At 44.0% G+C, this 14,890-nt stretch overlaps 1 protein-coding gene across 3 annotated transcripts in view; it reads left to right on the plus strand.

Annotated features, from left to right (window-relative positions):
* The window catches only part of LOC124040426 (la-related protein 1-like), an 82,308-nt gene that overhangs the window by 16,358 nt on the left and 51,060 nt on the right, over window positions 1-14,890 (plus strand). For 2 of the 3 annotated variants that reach the window (XM_046357605.1, XM_046357616.1), the window contains exons 2-4: window positions 9,899-9,969; window positions 12,588-12,653; window positions 14,016-14,096. In XM_046357605.1, the coding sequence (XP_046213561.1) occupies window positions 9,899-9,969; window positions 12,588-12,653; window positions 14,016-14,096 (218 nt within the window). The remainder of the gene's footprint in view (window positions 1-9,898; window positions 9,970-12,587; window positions 12,654-14,015; window positions 14,097-14,890) is intronic. The other variant, XM_046357625.1, reaches the window with a different exon arrangement.

Here is a 14,890-nt window from a genome sequence, read left to right on the forward strand (position 1 = left end):
ATTAAACATCACCAATCAAAAATTAAATTGAGAATGGGCTTCCTATTTCGCAACAGCATCCTTCACTCATGCTGCCAAACACATTTGTAAAACTAACCATCCTACTGATCCTCGACTTCAGTGATGTCATCTATAAAATAGCCTCCAACACGACTCAACAAACTGGATGCAGTCTATCACAGTGCCATCTGTTTTGTCACCAAAGCCCCATACACAGCCCACCATGTACGACCTGTACGCTCTCATTGGTTAGCCCTCGCTTCAATACTCGTCGCCAAACCCACTGGCCACAGGTTATCGACAAGTCTCTGCTAGGTAAAGCCCCGCCTTATCTCAGCTCACTGGTCACCATAGCAGCACCCACTCGTAGCATACGCTCCAGCAGGTATATCTCACTGGTCACCCCCAAAGCCAATTCCTCCTTTGGTCGTCTTTCCTTCCAGTTCTCTGCTGCCAATGACTGGAACGAACTACAAAAATCTATGAAGCTGGAGACTCGCATCTCCCTCACTAGCTTTAAACACCAGCTGTCAGAGCAGCTCACAGATCACTGCACCTGTACATAACCCATCTGTAAACAGCCCATCCAACTACCTCATCCCCATACTGTATTTATTTATTTATCTTGCTCCTTTGCACCCCAGTATCTCTACTTGCACACATTTTCTGCACATCCACCATTCGTGTTTAATTGCTATATTGTAATTACTTCTCCACCATGGCCTATTTATTGCCTTAACTCCCTTATCTTACCTCATTTGCACACACTGTATATATAATTTTTGTTTTGTTTATTCCATGTGTAACTCTGTTGTTTGTGTCGAATTACTATGCTTTATCTTGGCTAGGTCGCAGTTGCAAATGAGAACTTGTTCTCAACTAGCCTACCGGGTTAAATAAAGGTGTAAAATAAACAACTGAAGTCAGGATGCAAGAGCATCCTATGGGAGTCACAGCCTGGGTCACAGGTTGTGACAGCCTGGGATTGAACCCGGGTCTATAGTGATGCCTCAAGCACTGCGATGCAATGCCTTAGACCTCTGGCCATTCGGAGGCCCCAGCCTTTGATGTTCTTGATTGTAAATTGTTATTGAATAAACTCACTTGCTATATCTTTACATCACCTGCCATCACATGGTTGGAGTTATTTATCCAATAGAACCCAATGTTCTTCAATGGAAGCTTCTCTAACATATACAGTGCATTCGGAAAGTATTCAGACCCCTTCCCTTTTTGCAATTTTTGATAATTTACAGCCTTAATCTAAAATAGATTTATGGAGGATTTATATTTTTTATTTTATCTAAGCACAATACCCCATAATGACATAGTGAAAACGGCTTTTTACACATTTTTGCAAGTTGTTAAAAAAAAGGTACCTTATTTACATAAATATTCAGACCCTTGTTTATGAGACTCGAAATTGAGCTCGGGTGTGTCCTGTTTCCATTTGATTATCCTTGAAATGTTTCTACAACTTGACTGGACATGATTACAACTAAGCCATGAGGTCGAGGGAATTGTCCATAGAGCTCTGAGAGATCTAGGGAAGGGAACCAAAAAACTCTGCAGCATTGAAGGTTCCCAAGAGCTGTGTCCTCCATTCTTAAATGGAAGAAGTTTGGAACCACCAATACTCTTCCTAACCCTGGACGTCCAGCCAAACTGAGCAATCGGGGGAGAAGGGCCTTGGACAGGGAGGTGACCAGGAACTCAGTGGTCACTTTGACAGATCTCCCGAGTTCTGTGGAGGTGGGGGAACCTTCCAGAAGGACAATCATCTCTGCTGAACTCCATCAATCAGGCCTTTATGGAGGAGTGGCCAGACAGAAGCCACAGTAAAAGGCACACGACAGCCCGTTTGGAGTTTGCCAAAAGGCACCTAAAGGACTCTCAGACCATGAGAAACTAGATTCTCTGGTCTGATGAAGCCAAGATTGAACTGCTAGGTCTGAATGCTAAGATCTGGAGGAAACCAGGCACCATCCTTACGGTGAAGCATGGTGGTGGCAGCATCATGCTGTGGGGATGTGCCCATGTGCATACGTAGTTTACCACGAAACACAATTCCAGAGTTTGGTCCACGTTTAGAAAAGTTAGTTGAGGGGGCTTGTACAAGTTCAAGCTTTTCAATCCCTCTGACAGTATGGGTAACTGCATTACAGCAGGATCATTTTACTGTTCTTCCCACAACCTCAGGCTTGTGTCATTGCTCATGCCCTGGCTGTTTCCATTTTATTTTGTGGTTTCAGCATTATCTTTCTGAAGGTCATACTGGAAAACACCTTGAGTTCACAATCAGCATTGCTGATAAAATTCCTCCACTCCTTCTTAACCTATTTTTATCTTGGAAAGTTAATGTATAATCTGTTTATAGACCTGAGTACATACACATAGACTGCCTTGTTGCGGCAAGGAGGCTCTTGCCTGAAATCTGTAGCCTAGTTCAGCCATTCTCAATCTTTTTTTGTGCCAGGGACCAGCAAGGCATGGCCGCCTTGTTCTCGGGACCGCGTTGGTAAAACAAATAGACAATCACTTTTTTTCTTTATAAAACAAGAAACTCTTCATTGATTTTGACTTTACTCTAAAAATAATGAACAATGTATTTACTTGGCTACTTCCATGGTTTGTCTGTGCTGTCTCCATGGGCAGTGTCTCTCTCTGGGCTGTCTGTAAATGACCAAAACAATAGAAATACGTGATCCATGTCTACATCACCCGTGTTGAGAATATGGGGAACATATTGAAAATGCCTCTATCCTCTCGGTCTCTCCAGACACCCGGCGTTTTCTTGAAAGCGGCAATTTTACTGTTTGCTTGGAAAATGTCACTTGCTCAGCCCTGCATGGATAGGTTGAGCAGCAGTCTCGTCGTTACCGATCCCAGAAACGGTCCCATCCTAATCCATGTCTTGTTATGTACTCGTTCAGAACACAGAACATTTCCCTTGCAGTTGTATTCTGAGGCAAATCTCTGCACCAAATAAATTATTCATATGAAGAGAATATATACAAAACGCGGGCATGTCAGTTGTCTCATCAAATTGGATTTTGCGCAGGCTGATGATGATGATGCGCAGGCTCTGTCTAAAACCTATGATTCAATATCATCGGCTATATCCTTGTTTCTATGCGTGACGATATCATTGTAAAGTTCGATTATGCAGATTTGTGTAGCAGCACATGGGCCTAAAACCTCTTGGCTATGACCAGTTTATCAGCTATAGTGAAAGAAGCCTTGCACTTGGAAAACATTTTGAGAGAGTAAAGCATTTGTTTGATTGGTTCTCTATTTTAATTTTTTTAGTTTAGCATTTTTGATGGCTTCGTAGCATCATTGCCGAGGCGAATCTGACATACCACACAGACCGGTTTTGGCAGGCAGCTGTCATTTGAAACAAATCCAGGGAGAGCAAGGGCGTGTGTGTGTGTGTTTGGTGTAGCTGTACTTCATTAGTCTTTATACACTGCTCAAAAAAAGGGAACACTAAAATAACACATCCTAGATCTGAATAAATGAAATATTCTTATTAAATAATCTTTTCTTTACATAGTTGATTGTGCTGATGACAAAATCACACAAATTATCAATGGAAATAAAATTTATCAACCCATGGAGGTCTGGATTTGGAGTCACACACAAAATTAAAGTGGAAAACCACACTACAGGCTGATCCAGCTTTGATGTAATGTCCTTAAAACAAGTCAAAATGAGGCTCAGTGGTGTGGCCTCCAAGTGCCTGTATGACCTCCCTACAACGCCTGTGCATGCTTCTGAGGTGGTGGATGGTCTCCTGAGGGATCTCCTCCCAGACCTGGACTAAAGCATCCGCCAACTCCTGGACAGTCTGTGGTGCAACGTGGCGTTGGTGGATGGAGCGAGACATGATGTCCCAGATGTGCTCAATTGGATTCAGGTCTGGGGAACGGGCGGGCCAGTCCATAGCATCAATGCCTTCCTCTTGCAGGAACTGCTGACACTCCAGCCACATGAGGTCTAGCATGGTCTTGCATTAGGAGGAACCCAGGGCCAACCGCACCAGCATATGGTCTCACAAGAGGTCTGAGGATCTCATCTTGGTACCTAATGGCAGTCAGGCTAGCACATGGAGGCGAGCACATGGAGGGCTGTGCGGCCCCCCCAAAGAAATGCCACCCCACACCATGACTGACCCACCGCCAAACCGGTCATGCTGGAGGATGTTGCAGGCAGCAGAACGTTCTCCACTGCGTCTCCAGACTCTGTCACGTGCTCAATGTGAACCTACTTTCATCTGTGAAGAGCACAGGGCGCTAGTGGCGAATTTGCCAATCTTTGTGTTCTCTGGCAAATGCCATACGTCCTGCACGGTGTTTGGCTGTAAGCACCACCCCCACCTGTGGATGTCGGGCCCTCATACCACCCTCATGGAGTCTGTTTCTGACCGTTTGAGCAGACACATGCACATTTGGCCTGCTGGAGGCCATTTTGCAGGGCTCTGGCAGTGCTCCTCCTGCTCCTCCTCGCACAAATTTGGAGGTAGCGGTCCTGCTGCTGGGTTGTTGCCCTCCTATGGCCTCCTCCACGTCTCCTGATGTACTGGCCTGTCTCCTGGTAGCACCTCCATGCTCTGGACACTACGCTGACTGATGCAGCAAACCCTCTTGCCACAGCTCGCATTGATGTGCCATCCTGGATGAGCTGCACTACCTGAGCCACTTGTGTGGGTTGCAGACTCCGTCTCATGCTACCACTAGAGTGAAAGCACTGCCAGCATTCAAAGTGACCAAAACATCAGCCAGGAAGCATAGGAACTGAGAAGTGGTCTGGTCACCACCTGCAGAACCACTCCTTTATTGGGGGTGTCTTGCTAATTGCCTATAATTGCCACCTGTTGTCTATTCCATTTGCACAACAGCATGTGAAATTTATTGTCAATCAGTGTTGCTTCCTAAGTGGACAGTTTGATTTCACAGAAGTGTGATTGACTTGGAGTTACATTGTGTTGTTTAAGTGTTCCCTTTATTTTTTGAGCAGTGTAGTTAGGCTGTCTTGCTGGCACAAGTTCTTGCAATAGGAAATTATTGGTGTCATCAGTAATGGATGTAGCTTTTGGCACCCCGCCTAATAAATAGTTAGAGGAAAATACGTTGTCAGCACATGTCAATGAACAGAACTATCCCATCCCCCAAATCCCAATACGTTCCTAAAGAAAAATATGTATTATGATGGACAAGGGCAGTGGACCATTGCTTTGACAGCCAATCGCTTTGACTGTAGGACACCTGGGGTATTTCTCACACAAGTCATGTGGAAGTTGTTTCCAATATTACTGGAGCTATGTTTTTTTCTTTCTTTTCGCAATGGATTGGTTGCCATGTCGCGGGCCATTTCTAAACTACTCACAAGCCGCTATTTTTTGTTTTGATAACAAACAACATTACTAGCTAGCAACCTGAACTTGACCACTGAATGGGCTATGGTGAAATTTGGATTGCTCAGGAAAAACTGAAAATGCACTCAGCAAAAATATGCTTCGAAGGTACACTGTGTGTGTGTGTGTGTGTGTGTGTGTGTGTGTGTGTGTGTGTGTGTGTGTGTGTGTGTGTGTGTGTGTGTGTGTGTGAGAGAGAGGATGTGTGTTAGAGTAAGAACTTTTCTGAACAATGCAGTAATCAATATCATAGTCAATAGTGTGAGAGAGTGTATAGGCCTATATGTGCCTATAGCTAGCTAAATAGGACAAATTAGCTAGCAAGTGTAATCTAACTAGCTAAATTACCATAAATGTTTCATGCTTTTTGACCTGTCCCCAAATTATTGTAATTGGTTCAGAGTTTGTTTTGATATTTTAACCTGCGTGTTTGGTGTAGGTGGACAAAATACATTTATGCACGGTGGCCCACGCGCGCAGCCAGTTAGGGTTCCGTGTTACAATCAAAGTATGCCTGTATCTCAATCCACTGCTTTTTAAATGGACACATCTTTCTTTAGGGACAAATTTGAGCAAAAGAAATGTCCTCAATGTCAACTGCGTTTATTTTTTAGCAAGCTTAACATGTGCTAATATTCATATGAACATAACAAGTTTCAACAACTGAGACAATAACTGAACAGGTTCCACAGACATGTGACTAACAGAAATGGAATAATGTGTCCCTGAACAAAGGGGGGGTCAAAATCAAAAGTAACAGTCAGTATCTGGTGTGGCCACCAGCTGCATTAAGTACTGCAGTGCATCTCCTCATGGACTGCACCAGATTTGTCAGTTCTTGCTGTGAGATGTTACCCCAACCTTCCACCAAGGCACCTGCAAGTTCCTGGACATTTCTGGGGGGAATGGCCCTAGTCCTCACCCTCCGTTCCAACAGGTCCCAGACGTGCTCAATGGGATTGAGATCCAGGCTCTTCACTGGCCATGGCTGAACACTGACATTCCTGTCTTGCAGGAAATCACACACAGAACGAGCAGTATGGCTGGTGGCATTGTCATGCTGGAGGGTCATGTCAGGATGAGTCTGCATGAAGGGTACCACATGAGGGAGGAGGTCTTCCCTGTAACGCACAGCGGTGAGATTGCCTGCACTGACGACAAACTCAGTCCGATGATGCTGTGACACAATGCCCCAGACCATGACGGACCCTCCACCTTCAAATTGATCCCGCACCAGAGGGCAGGCCTCGGTGTAACGCTCATTCTTTCGATAAACACGAATCTGACCATCACCCCCGGTGAGACAAAACCGCGACTTGTCAGTGAAGAGCACTTTTTTCCAGTCAAAATCAAAGTTTATTTGTCATGTGCTCCGAATACAACAGGTGTAGTACAGTGAAATGCTTACTTACAGGCTCTAACCAATAGTGCAAAAAAGGTGTTAGGTGATCAATAGGTAAGTAAATAAATAAAACAGTAAAAAGACAGGCTATAAAAGTAGCGAGGCTTTATACAGACAGACACCTGTTAGGCTGATTGAGTAGTATGTACATGTAGATATGGTTAAAGTGACTATGCTAATATGATGGACAGAGAGTAGCAGTAGCGTAAAAGAGTGGTTGGTGGGTGGCGGGACACAATGCAGATAGCCCGGTTAGCCAAATGCGGGAGCACTGGTTGGTCGGCCCAATTGAGGTAGTCATTTACAACTGCGACCAGGCCAAGATAAAGCTAAAGCAGTGTGACTCAAACAACAACACAGTTACACATTAAATAAACAAACATACAGTCAATTACACAAAAGAGAAAGTCTATATACATTGTGTGCAAATGAGGTAGGATAATGGGGGGGGTGAGGCAATAAATAGGCCATAGTGGCAAAATTATTACAGTATGGCAAATTAAACACCGGGGTGATATATGTGCAGAAGATGAGTGTATAAGTAGCGGTACTGGGGTGCAAAGGAGCAGAATAAATAACAATATGGTGATGAGGTAGTTGGGTGGGCTATTTACAGATTGGCTATGTACTGGTGCAGTGATCTGTGAGCTGCTCTGACAGCTGGTGCTTAAAGCTAGTGAGGTAGATACGATTCTCCAGCTTTAGTGATTTTTGCAATTTGTTCCAGTCATTGGCAGCAGAGCACTGGAAGGAAAGGTGGCCGAAGGAGGAATTGGGTTTGGGGGTGACCAGTGAAATATACCTGCTGGAGCGTGTGCTATGGATGGGTGTTGTTATGGTGACCAGTGAGCTAAGATAAGTCGGCTTTACCTAGCAACGATTTATAGATGACCTGGAGCCTTTGTGTTTGGCGATGGATATGAAGCGAGGGCCAGCCAACGAGAGCATACAGGTCGCAGTGGTGGGTAGTATATGGGGCTTTGGTGACAAAACGGGTGGCACTGTGATAGACTACATCCAGTTTGCTGAGTAGAGTGTGTTGGGGGCTATTTTGTAAATGACATCGCTGAAGTCAAGGCTGTTGAGTCTGCCGATACGAATGTGGTGACTGAAAGAGTCGAAAGCCTTTGCCAGGTCGATGTAAACAGCTGCATAGTATTCTCTCTTTTCAATGGCGGTTATGATATTGTCTAGGACCTTGAGCATGGCTGAGGTGCACCCATGACCAGCTCGGAAACCAGATTGCAGACAGTCTGAACACTGGAGGAATTGTGCATTCCTGGTGTAACTCGGCAGTTGTTGTTGCCTTCCTGTACCTGTCCCGCAGGTGTGATGTTTGGATGTACTGATCCTGTGCAGGTGTTACACGTGGTCTGCCACTGCGAGGACGATCAGCTGTCCGTCCTGTCTCCCTGTAGCGCTGTCTTCGGTGTCTCACAGTACGGACATTGCAATTTATTGCCCTGGCCACATCTGCAGTCCTCATGCCTCCTTGAAACATGCCTACTAAGGCACGTTCACGCAGATGAGCAGGGACCCTGGGCATCTTTCTTTTGGTGTTTTTCAGAGTCAGTAGAAATGCCTCTTTAGTGTCCTAAGTTTTCATAACTGTAACCTTAGTGTCTTAACGACCGTTCCACTGGTGCATGTTCATTAATTATGGTTCATTGAAAAAGCATGGGAAACAGTGTTCAAACCCTTTACAATGAAGATCTGTGAAGTTATTTGGATTTTTACGAATTAACTTTGAACGACAGGGTCCTGAAAAAGGGAAGTTTATTTTTTTGCTGAGTTGACATATTTTTTAAATATTTTTTTTTGTTAATTGCAATTAACTAATGCCATTAACTCAAGTTTAATTATTTGTATCTTACACCACCATAATCCTATTACATGAAAGCAAATGGAGGCATTGCTACCAGTTGATAGGAAAATACACAGGGGAACACAATGTAATTGTTAAAACGTAATTGGCTGATGTTGGACATTTGACCATTTTTCGAAGTGAAAGTGGAGCTGAAATAATTTTGTTTATGAAGAATAGAAAAGTTTGGGTATGAAGAATAGAAAAGTTTGGGTACAAACTTTAAAGGAGAATTTTGGTCAAATTGCCTTGCGAATTTCACATCCACCATCTTGGAAATTAGTAGACAGCAGTGATGGCATGGTATTCTACGTGGACTCTGTGGACATGCACTGACACTGTCACAGATGGTGTGACATACACTTTGTCTAATCAATAAAAGTACATTATTTAGACACTTATACGATGTGCAACTCCAATATTAGGTGCTCTTAATGCTCTAGTTGTTTTAACGTAATAGCCTGACATGTTTTTTTCGGCTCCGGTTTACTCAAAAGCCCGACAACGCAGTGTAGGCATAGACTATAGGCCTGGTCATTTTTTATTGTTGTACATCTTTAATGTATTTATTCGGGTTCACAGTGCGGACCGAACAGAGGTCCCTGTACCTAACGTTTCGGTACGAATTACACCCCTAGTGAACGGTCAAGTGCAGTCAGTTCGCCACCAGTCCCAATTCAACGTAGCACAGTGCTTTCTTTTCACTGGCTCAGAACTTGTGCAGTTTCACAGGGCTCATATACTTCAGACAGTCCCATGCCATTGCTTAGGCCCATATAAGGAGTTGACTGTGGGCTGAGTCCCAAATGACACCATATACTCCCTATATGGTGCACCATTTGACCTAAGCCCTAATGGAGGACTGAGGTTTATCAGCTAATTAACGTGCTCATGATTGAAAAATGAGATAGATGCAACAAACGTCTGAGATGTACGTTAATGTGGCGTTTGTGCACAAAATAACTATTAGAAAAAATATGAAAAGGCAGTGCACTATATAGGGTGCCATTTGGGACACAGCTGTGGGACACAGATCCTCATTTCCTTCTGTCAATGCCATGAGCATCAGACAGCCCCTCATTGACCCATTAACATATTCATTGTCTGTTCTGCTAGTGGAACTAAGAGGAGACAAATGTGATTACATGGTTCCATGTAGTTTTTGTTGATGGCTGTAGCAGACTGTTGATGTCCACCGTATTTCTTGTTTCCACAGAGCCGCCACCCACAACGGGCCCAGCCAAGGTGGTGAAGGCCCCAAACCCCCGGCCTCGGAGAGGAGAAAGGGTAACGTCCTCCTCCTGTTCGCCAAAATTGTGTGTGTGTGTGTGCCTGTGTGTACATCTGCGGCTATGCTTAGAAACAGTCCATGCTTCCTGGTATGCAAGTGGTAGTACTTGGGGAGTCTGTCAGATAAGGTGTATAAACACTCTAAAGCAGTGGTTCCCAAACTATGGGGCGGGTTTTTTAAAGGAACTCATAATACAAGGTGCATGTTGGAAATTGGGTAGTGCATCATCAGTTCCTCTTGTCATGTTAGTCATTGTATGCTGACCAGACCGCCCACACTCATGTTGGATTTTGTCCACCCACACCAGACGCCATCAAGACACGCAGCTTGAAATATCAAAAGGAACTCTGAACCAACTACATTCATTTGGGGACAGGTCAAAAAGCATGAAACATTTTGACAATTTAGCTAGCTAGCTTGCTGTTGCTAATTAATTTGTCCTGGGTTTTAAACATTGGGTTGTTATTTTGCCTGAAATGCACAAGGTCCTATACTCTGACAGTTAATCCACAGATAAAAGGGTCAACCGAGTTTGTTTCTAGTAATCTCTCCTCCTTCAGGCTTCTTCTTTGGAGTTTATGTGGCAGTTGACAACCAACTTTAAGGTGCATTACCACCACCAACTGGACTGGAGTGTGGACTTCAGTTCATCTTTCAATCACCCACGTGGGTATATGCTCCTAAAAACCAATGAGGAGATGGGAGAGGTGGGACTTGCTTCTCCCATCTAAAATAGAACCAAGTTCTATTTTCTCCAACAAGAGGGGTATGAACAGTGCTTGTGCCAATGGAAATAGATATGGTATGGGATGTTCCCCAATGCTGGAAGGGGGGCACCCCGAGTGACATGAGAAGCCCTGTCTTCAACCTTTTCTTGCCCAAAGACCACCTCCCAGGCAAACCGGCGACTAAGGGACCCCTATCATACGTTAGCGAAACAAAATGGTCACTTGTCTTTTCTTATCATCAAGTGAATGTGAACTCTAAACAGCCTATTTTATTTAACCTTTAACCAGGTAAGACCCATTGAGGTTAAACACCTCTTTTGTGAGGGCGACCTATTAGCTGGAAAACACATTTTCGCCATTATACAGTGCATTCTAAAAGTATTCAGACCCCTTGACTTTTTCCAAATGTTACGTTACAGCAAAAATACTCAATCTACACACTACCATACAATGACAAAGTAAAAACAGGTTTATACATTTTTGCAAATGTATTAACAATAAAAAACATAAGTACTCAGAACCTTTGCTGTGAGACTTGAAATTGAGCTCAGGTGCATCCTGATTCCATTGATCATCCTTTAATGTTTTTACTACTTGATTGGAGTCCACCTGTGATAAATTAAATTGATTGGACATTATTTGGGGAGGCACACACCTGTCTATATAAGGTCCCACAGTTGATAGTTCATGTCAGAGCAAAATCCAAGCCATGAGGTCCAAGGAATTACCCATAGAGCTCCGAGACAGGATTGTGTTAAAACACGGATCTGGGGAAGGGTACCACATTTTTTTGTTGCAGCATTGTCTCCAAGAACAAAGTGGCCTCCATTATTAAATGGAAGAAGTTTGGCACCACCAATACTCTTCCTAGAGCTGGCCCCCTAGCCAAACTGAGCTGCTTGGAGTTTGCCAAAAGGTACCTAAATGACCCTCAGACCTTGAGAAACAAGATTCTCTGGTCTGATGCCAAGTGTCACCTGAATGCCAAGCGTCACGTCTGGAGGAAATCAGGCACCATCTCTACAGTGAAGCGTGGGGATGTTTTTGGGGATGTTTTTTCAGCGGCAGGGACTGGGAGACTAGTCAGGATTGCAGTAAAGGTGAATGGAGTAAAGTGCAGAGAGATCCTTGATGAAAACCTGCTCCAGAGCGCTCAGGACCTCAGACTGGGGCAAAGGTTCACCTTCCAACAGGACAACGACCCTGAGCACATATTCAAGACTACGCAGGAGTGGCTTCGGGACAAGTCTCTGAATGTCCTTGAGTGACCCAGCCAGAGCCCGGACTTGCACCCAATCGAATATTTCTGGATAGACCTGAAAAAAGATGTGCAGCAAACGCTCCCCATCCAACCTGACAGAGCCTGAGAGAATCTGCAGAGTAGAATGGGAGAAACTCTCCAAATACAGCTGTGCCAAGCTTGTAGGGTCATAACTAAGAAGACTCAAGGCTGTAATTGCTGCCATAGGTGCTTCAACAAAGTACTGAGTAAAAGGTCTGAATATTTCATTTTTTTATTTCTAAAAACCAGTTATTCCTCTGTCATTATGGGCATTGTGTGTAAAAATAAATTAATTAATAAAAATCCTCAATCTACATCAAAGTGTGGAAAAAGGTCAAGGGTTCTGAATACTTTCCGAGCTGTAATTTGTTTTAGATTTGTATGTTGTAAATGAGGATTGTTTCTATTGGGCCACACCTTTGTTGATATGGTGAAGCTTTAATGTGATGAGCATAAAGACATGTTTGCATTCCAAATGGCACCCCATTTCCTATATACGGCACCCTATGGGCCCTAATCAAAAGTAGGGCACTGTGTATGGAATAGGGTGCCATTTGTGACAGAAGTGCTGAAGAGTGCTAAAATCCCTTGATATTCTTTTTAGGTTGGAGATTTTGGTGATGCTATGAAGTGGCCAACCCCCGGGGAGATTGCAACTAAAGAAACGCAGGTAAGTCAGTGCCCGGAGGTAATACTACTGACACACACCACCCCCCCAATGGCCAGTTGAGTAGGGCACAGTGCTATTTGCAGTGGTAGTGAACACACAGCTCTTGTTTATTCAGTAGTCCCTTCAGGACTTCCGCAGGCTTAACAAGTCCCCCTCGCGTATCAATTAATAATACCTCTTAGAAACAGGAGACTTTTTCTAGCGTCTCATTGGTAGGAAAACAACAGGGTGTGCAGGCCAGGCCGGGGGTTGTTTGAAGAACAACACAGAGTGGAGTCATGATGAGATGTAAATAAAGTTGGCGCTCTTTTCCCTCTGTTTATGACACTGATCTGGGTGTTCTGTGGCGTAATCGTAGTGTGCTTAGATGAGACTCAACTTGCTCTTTGTCTCTGAGGTCTTTCTGCTTAACCTTAGTTAGCACACGGTATATCTACTTTAGGGTGCACACAGGGTGTTAGTTTAGGTCCCAAATGGCACCCTATTCTCTACACGGTGTGAGAAAGTAGTCTGTTTGAGAGAGCGCTTCACTACGGCCCTGAAGGTAGAAAAATCCACCTCCGGACCTCCTGCTATTCCGGGAGCTGTCGGCAACCAAACTTTCCAAACACAGCTAAATCAGTCAGTTACTCGACAGTGTTGGAGCTGAGATTTTGGTATTGACATTTTGTAACTTTCCCAGAAAGGTACGTGGGCTGTGAAGGTGTTGGTTAAATGTTGTTTTCGTAGTGTTTAGGTTTGTGAATGTAGTTTACTGTGTCCATGGTGTTATGAGTGGAGGGCCTGAGTTTGGGTGCCACACCTCAACTCTCACAACAACCCTTCCCAGACACCGATCTTCTGAGTATCCTTCCTGTCCACAGAATGAGAATAGTGTTTAAAGTCCTGCCTGTAGAATGATAGCACAATGTATAGAGTTCTATATAATAATAATATATATGCCATTTAGCAGACGCTTTTATCCAAAGCGACTTACAGTCATGTGTGCATACATTCTATGTATGGGTGGTCCCGGGGATCGAACCCACTACCCTGGCGTTACAAGCGCCATGCTCTACCAACTGAGCTACAGAAGGACCAGTTCTGCCCAATGAATGACAGCAAATTCTGAAGAATGATTCAGAGCACATTTCATAAGCACTTTATGCAACCAATACAACTTCATAACAATGACTGATTCCATACCATTTTAAATACACACTCCCATTACAAGGCATTGAACACACATCATCATCATCATAATCTGTCATTGTCGTGTGTGCCATTGTTGAAATGGCAAACATTTTCCTTCATGACGCAATCCTGTGATTGTGATTGTGCCCTTTTATCCTAAAAAGCCTCCCTTCTGTCCCATCTGCTCAGATTGAGGTTGTGAATCGGACTGTGTCATGCCCCATGCCCGTCAGGCAGGTCAGAGAAGTGGGCTCCACACGGAGATCCCCAGTAAGTTCACCCTCCACAGGGACCTGGAGCAGCCTGGACTTGGAGTTTCCGGCCTCCTGGCTCCATATAACCTGAATGAAAACACAGGATACTTACTCACCAGGAGTTTAGTGGTATGGCCTGTTACCTGGAGTGATGTTAACCAATCTAAAGCTTGCTGGGGAATGAATAATAATATGGGGAGACTGTTGCACAGACTCTAAGCCTACTCCTGGATTGAACTACCAATCAATGGTGACTCACCATGAACATAGTTTAGTCAAGTAGTTGTCGGAATGTGGGTCTGTGCAACCAGCTGTCTGTGGATGTCCAGAAAAAGTATAATGGTGGACTGGCCTGCTGCTGGGGTGAAATTGGCTTTATATTAGGTATTCACTCCTCAATGGCCGTTAACTTCCTATTTAGACTCTTGGTTTTCTGGTAGTTACTCATTTATGCTTAATGTGGACAGCGATTCTGTATCCAGTTCAAATGCAGGAAGTGTACAGTTCATCTTCTATTTGAGTGTGATTGTATGGGTTTGTATAGCGATTTAAGTTTCCATCAGATTAGAATGGATGTCCATGTAAGGCCCGAGTGCAGTGCGTCATTAGGGCTGTCCTTGCTAAATAGGTGACAGGGTTTTTTTATGGATTACTTTATTTGTGACAAGTAAAAAAACATCCCACCGCATATTTAAGTGAGTGTAGTAAAAGTGTGTGAAGCTAGGAAACAACTAACCTGTTCTTGCAAAACTAACCCTTCAACTGAATGCTTTTCAAAAGTTCCCCAGAAGAGGAGTTATTTAGATGAGT

This window comes from Oncorhynchus gorbuscha, linkage group LG01 (assembly GCF_021184085.1).
Source record: "Oncorhynchus gorbuscha isolate QuinsamMale2020 ecotype Even-year linkage group LG01, OgorEven_v1.0, whole genome shotgun sequence".
Classification (NCBI taxonomy): Eukaryota; Metazoa; Chordata; class Actinopteri; order Salmoniformes; family Salmonidae; genus Oncorhynchus; species Oncorhynchus gorbuscha.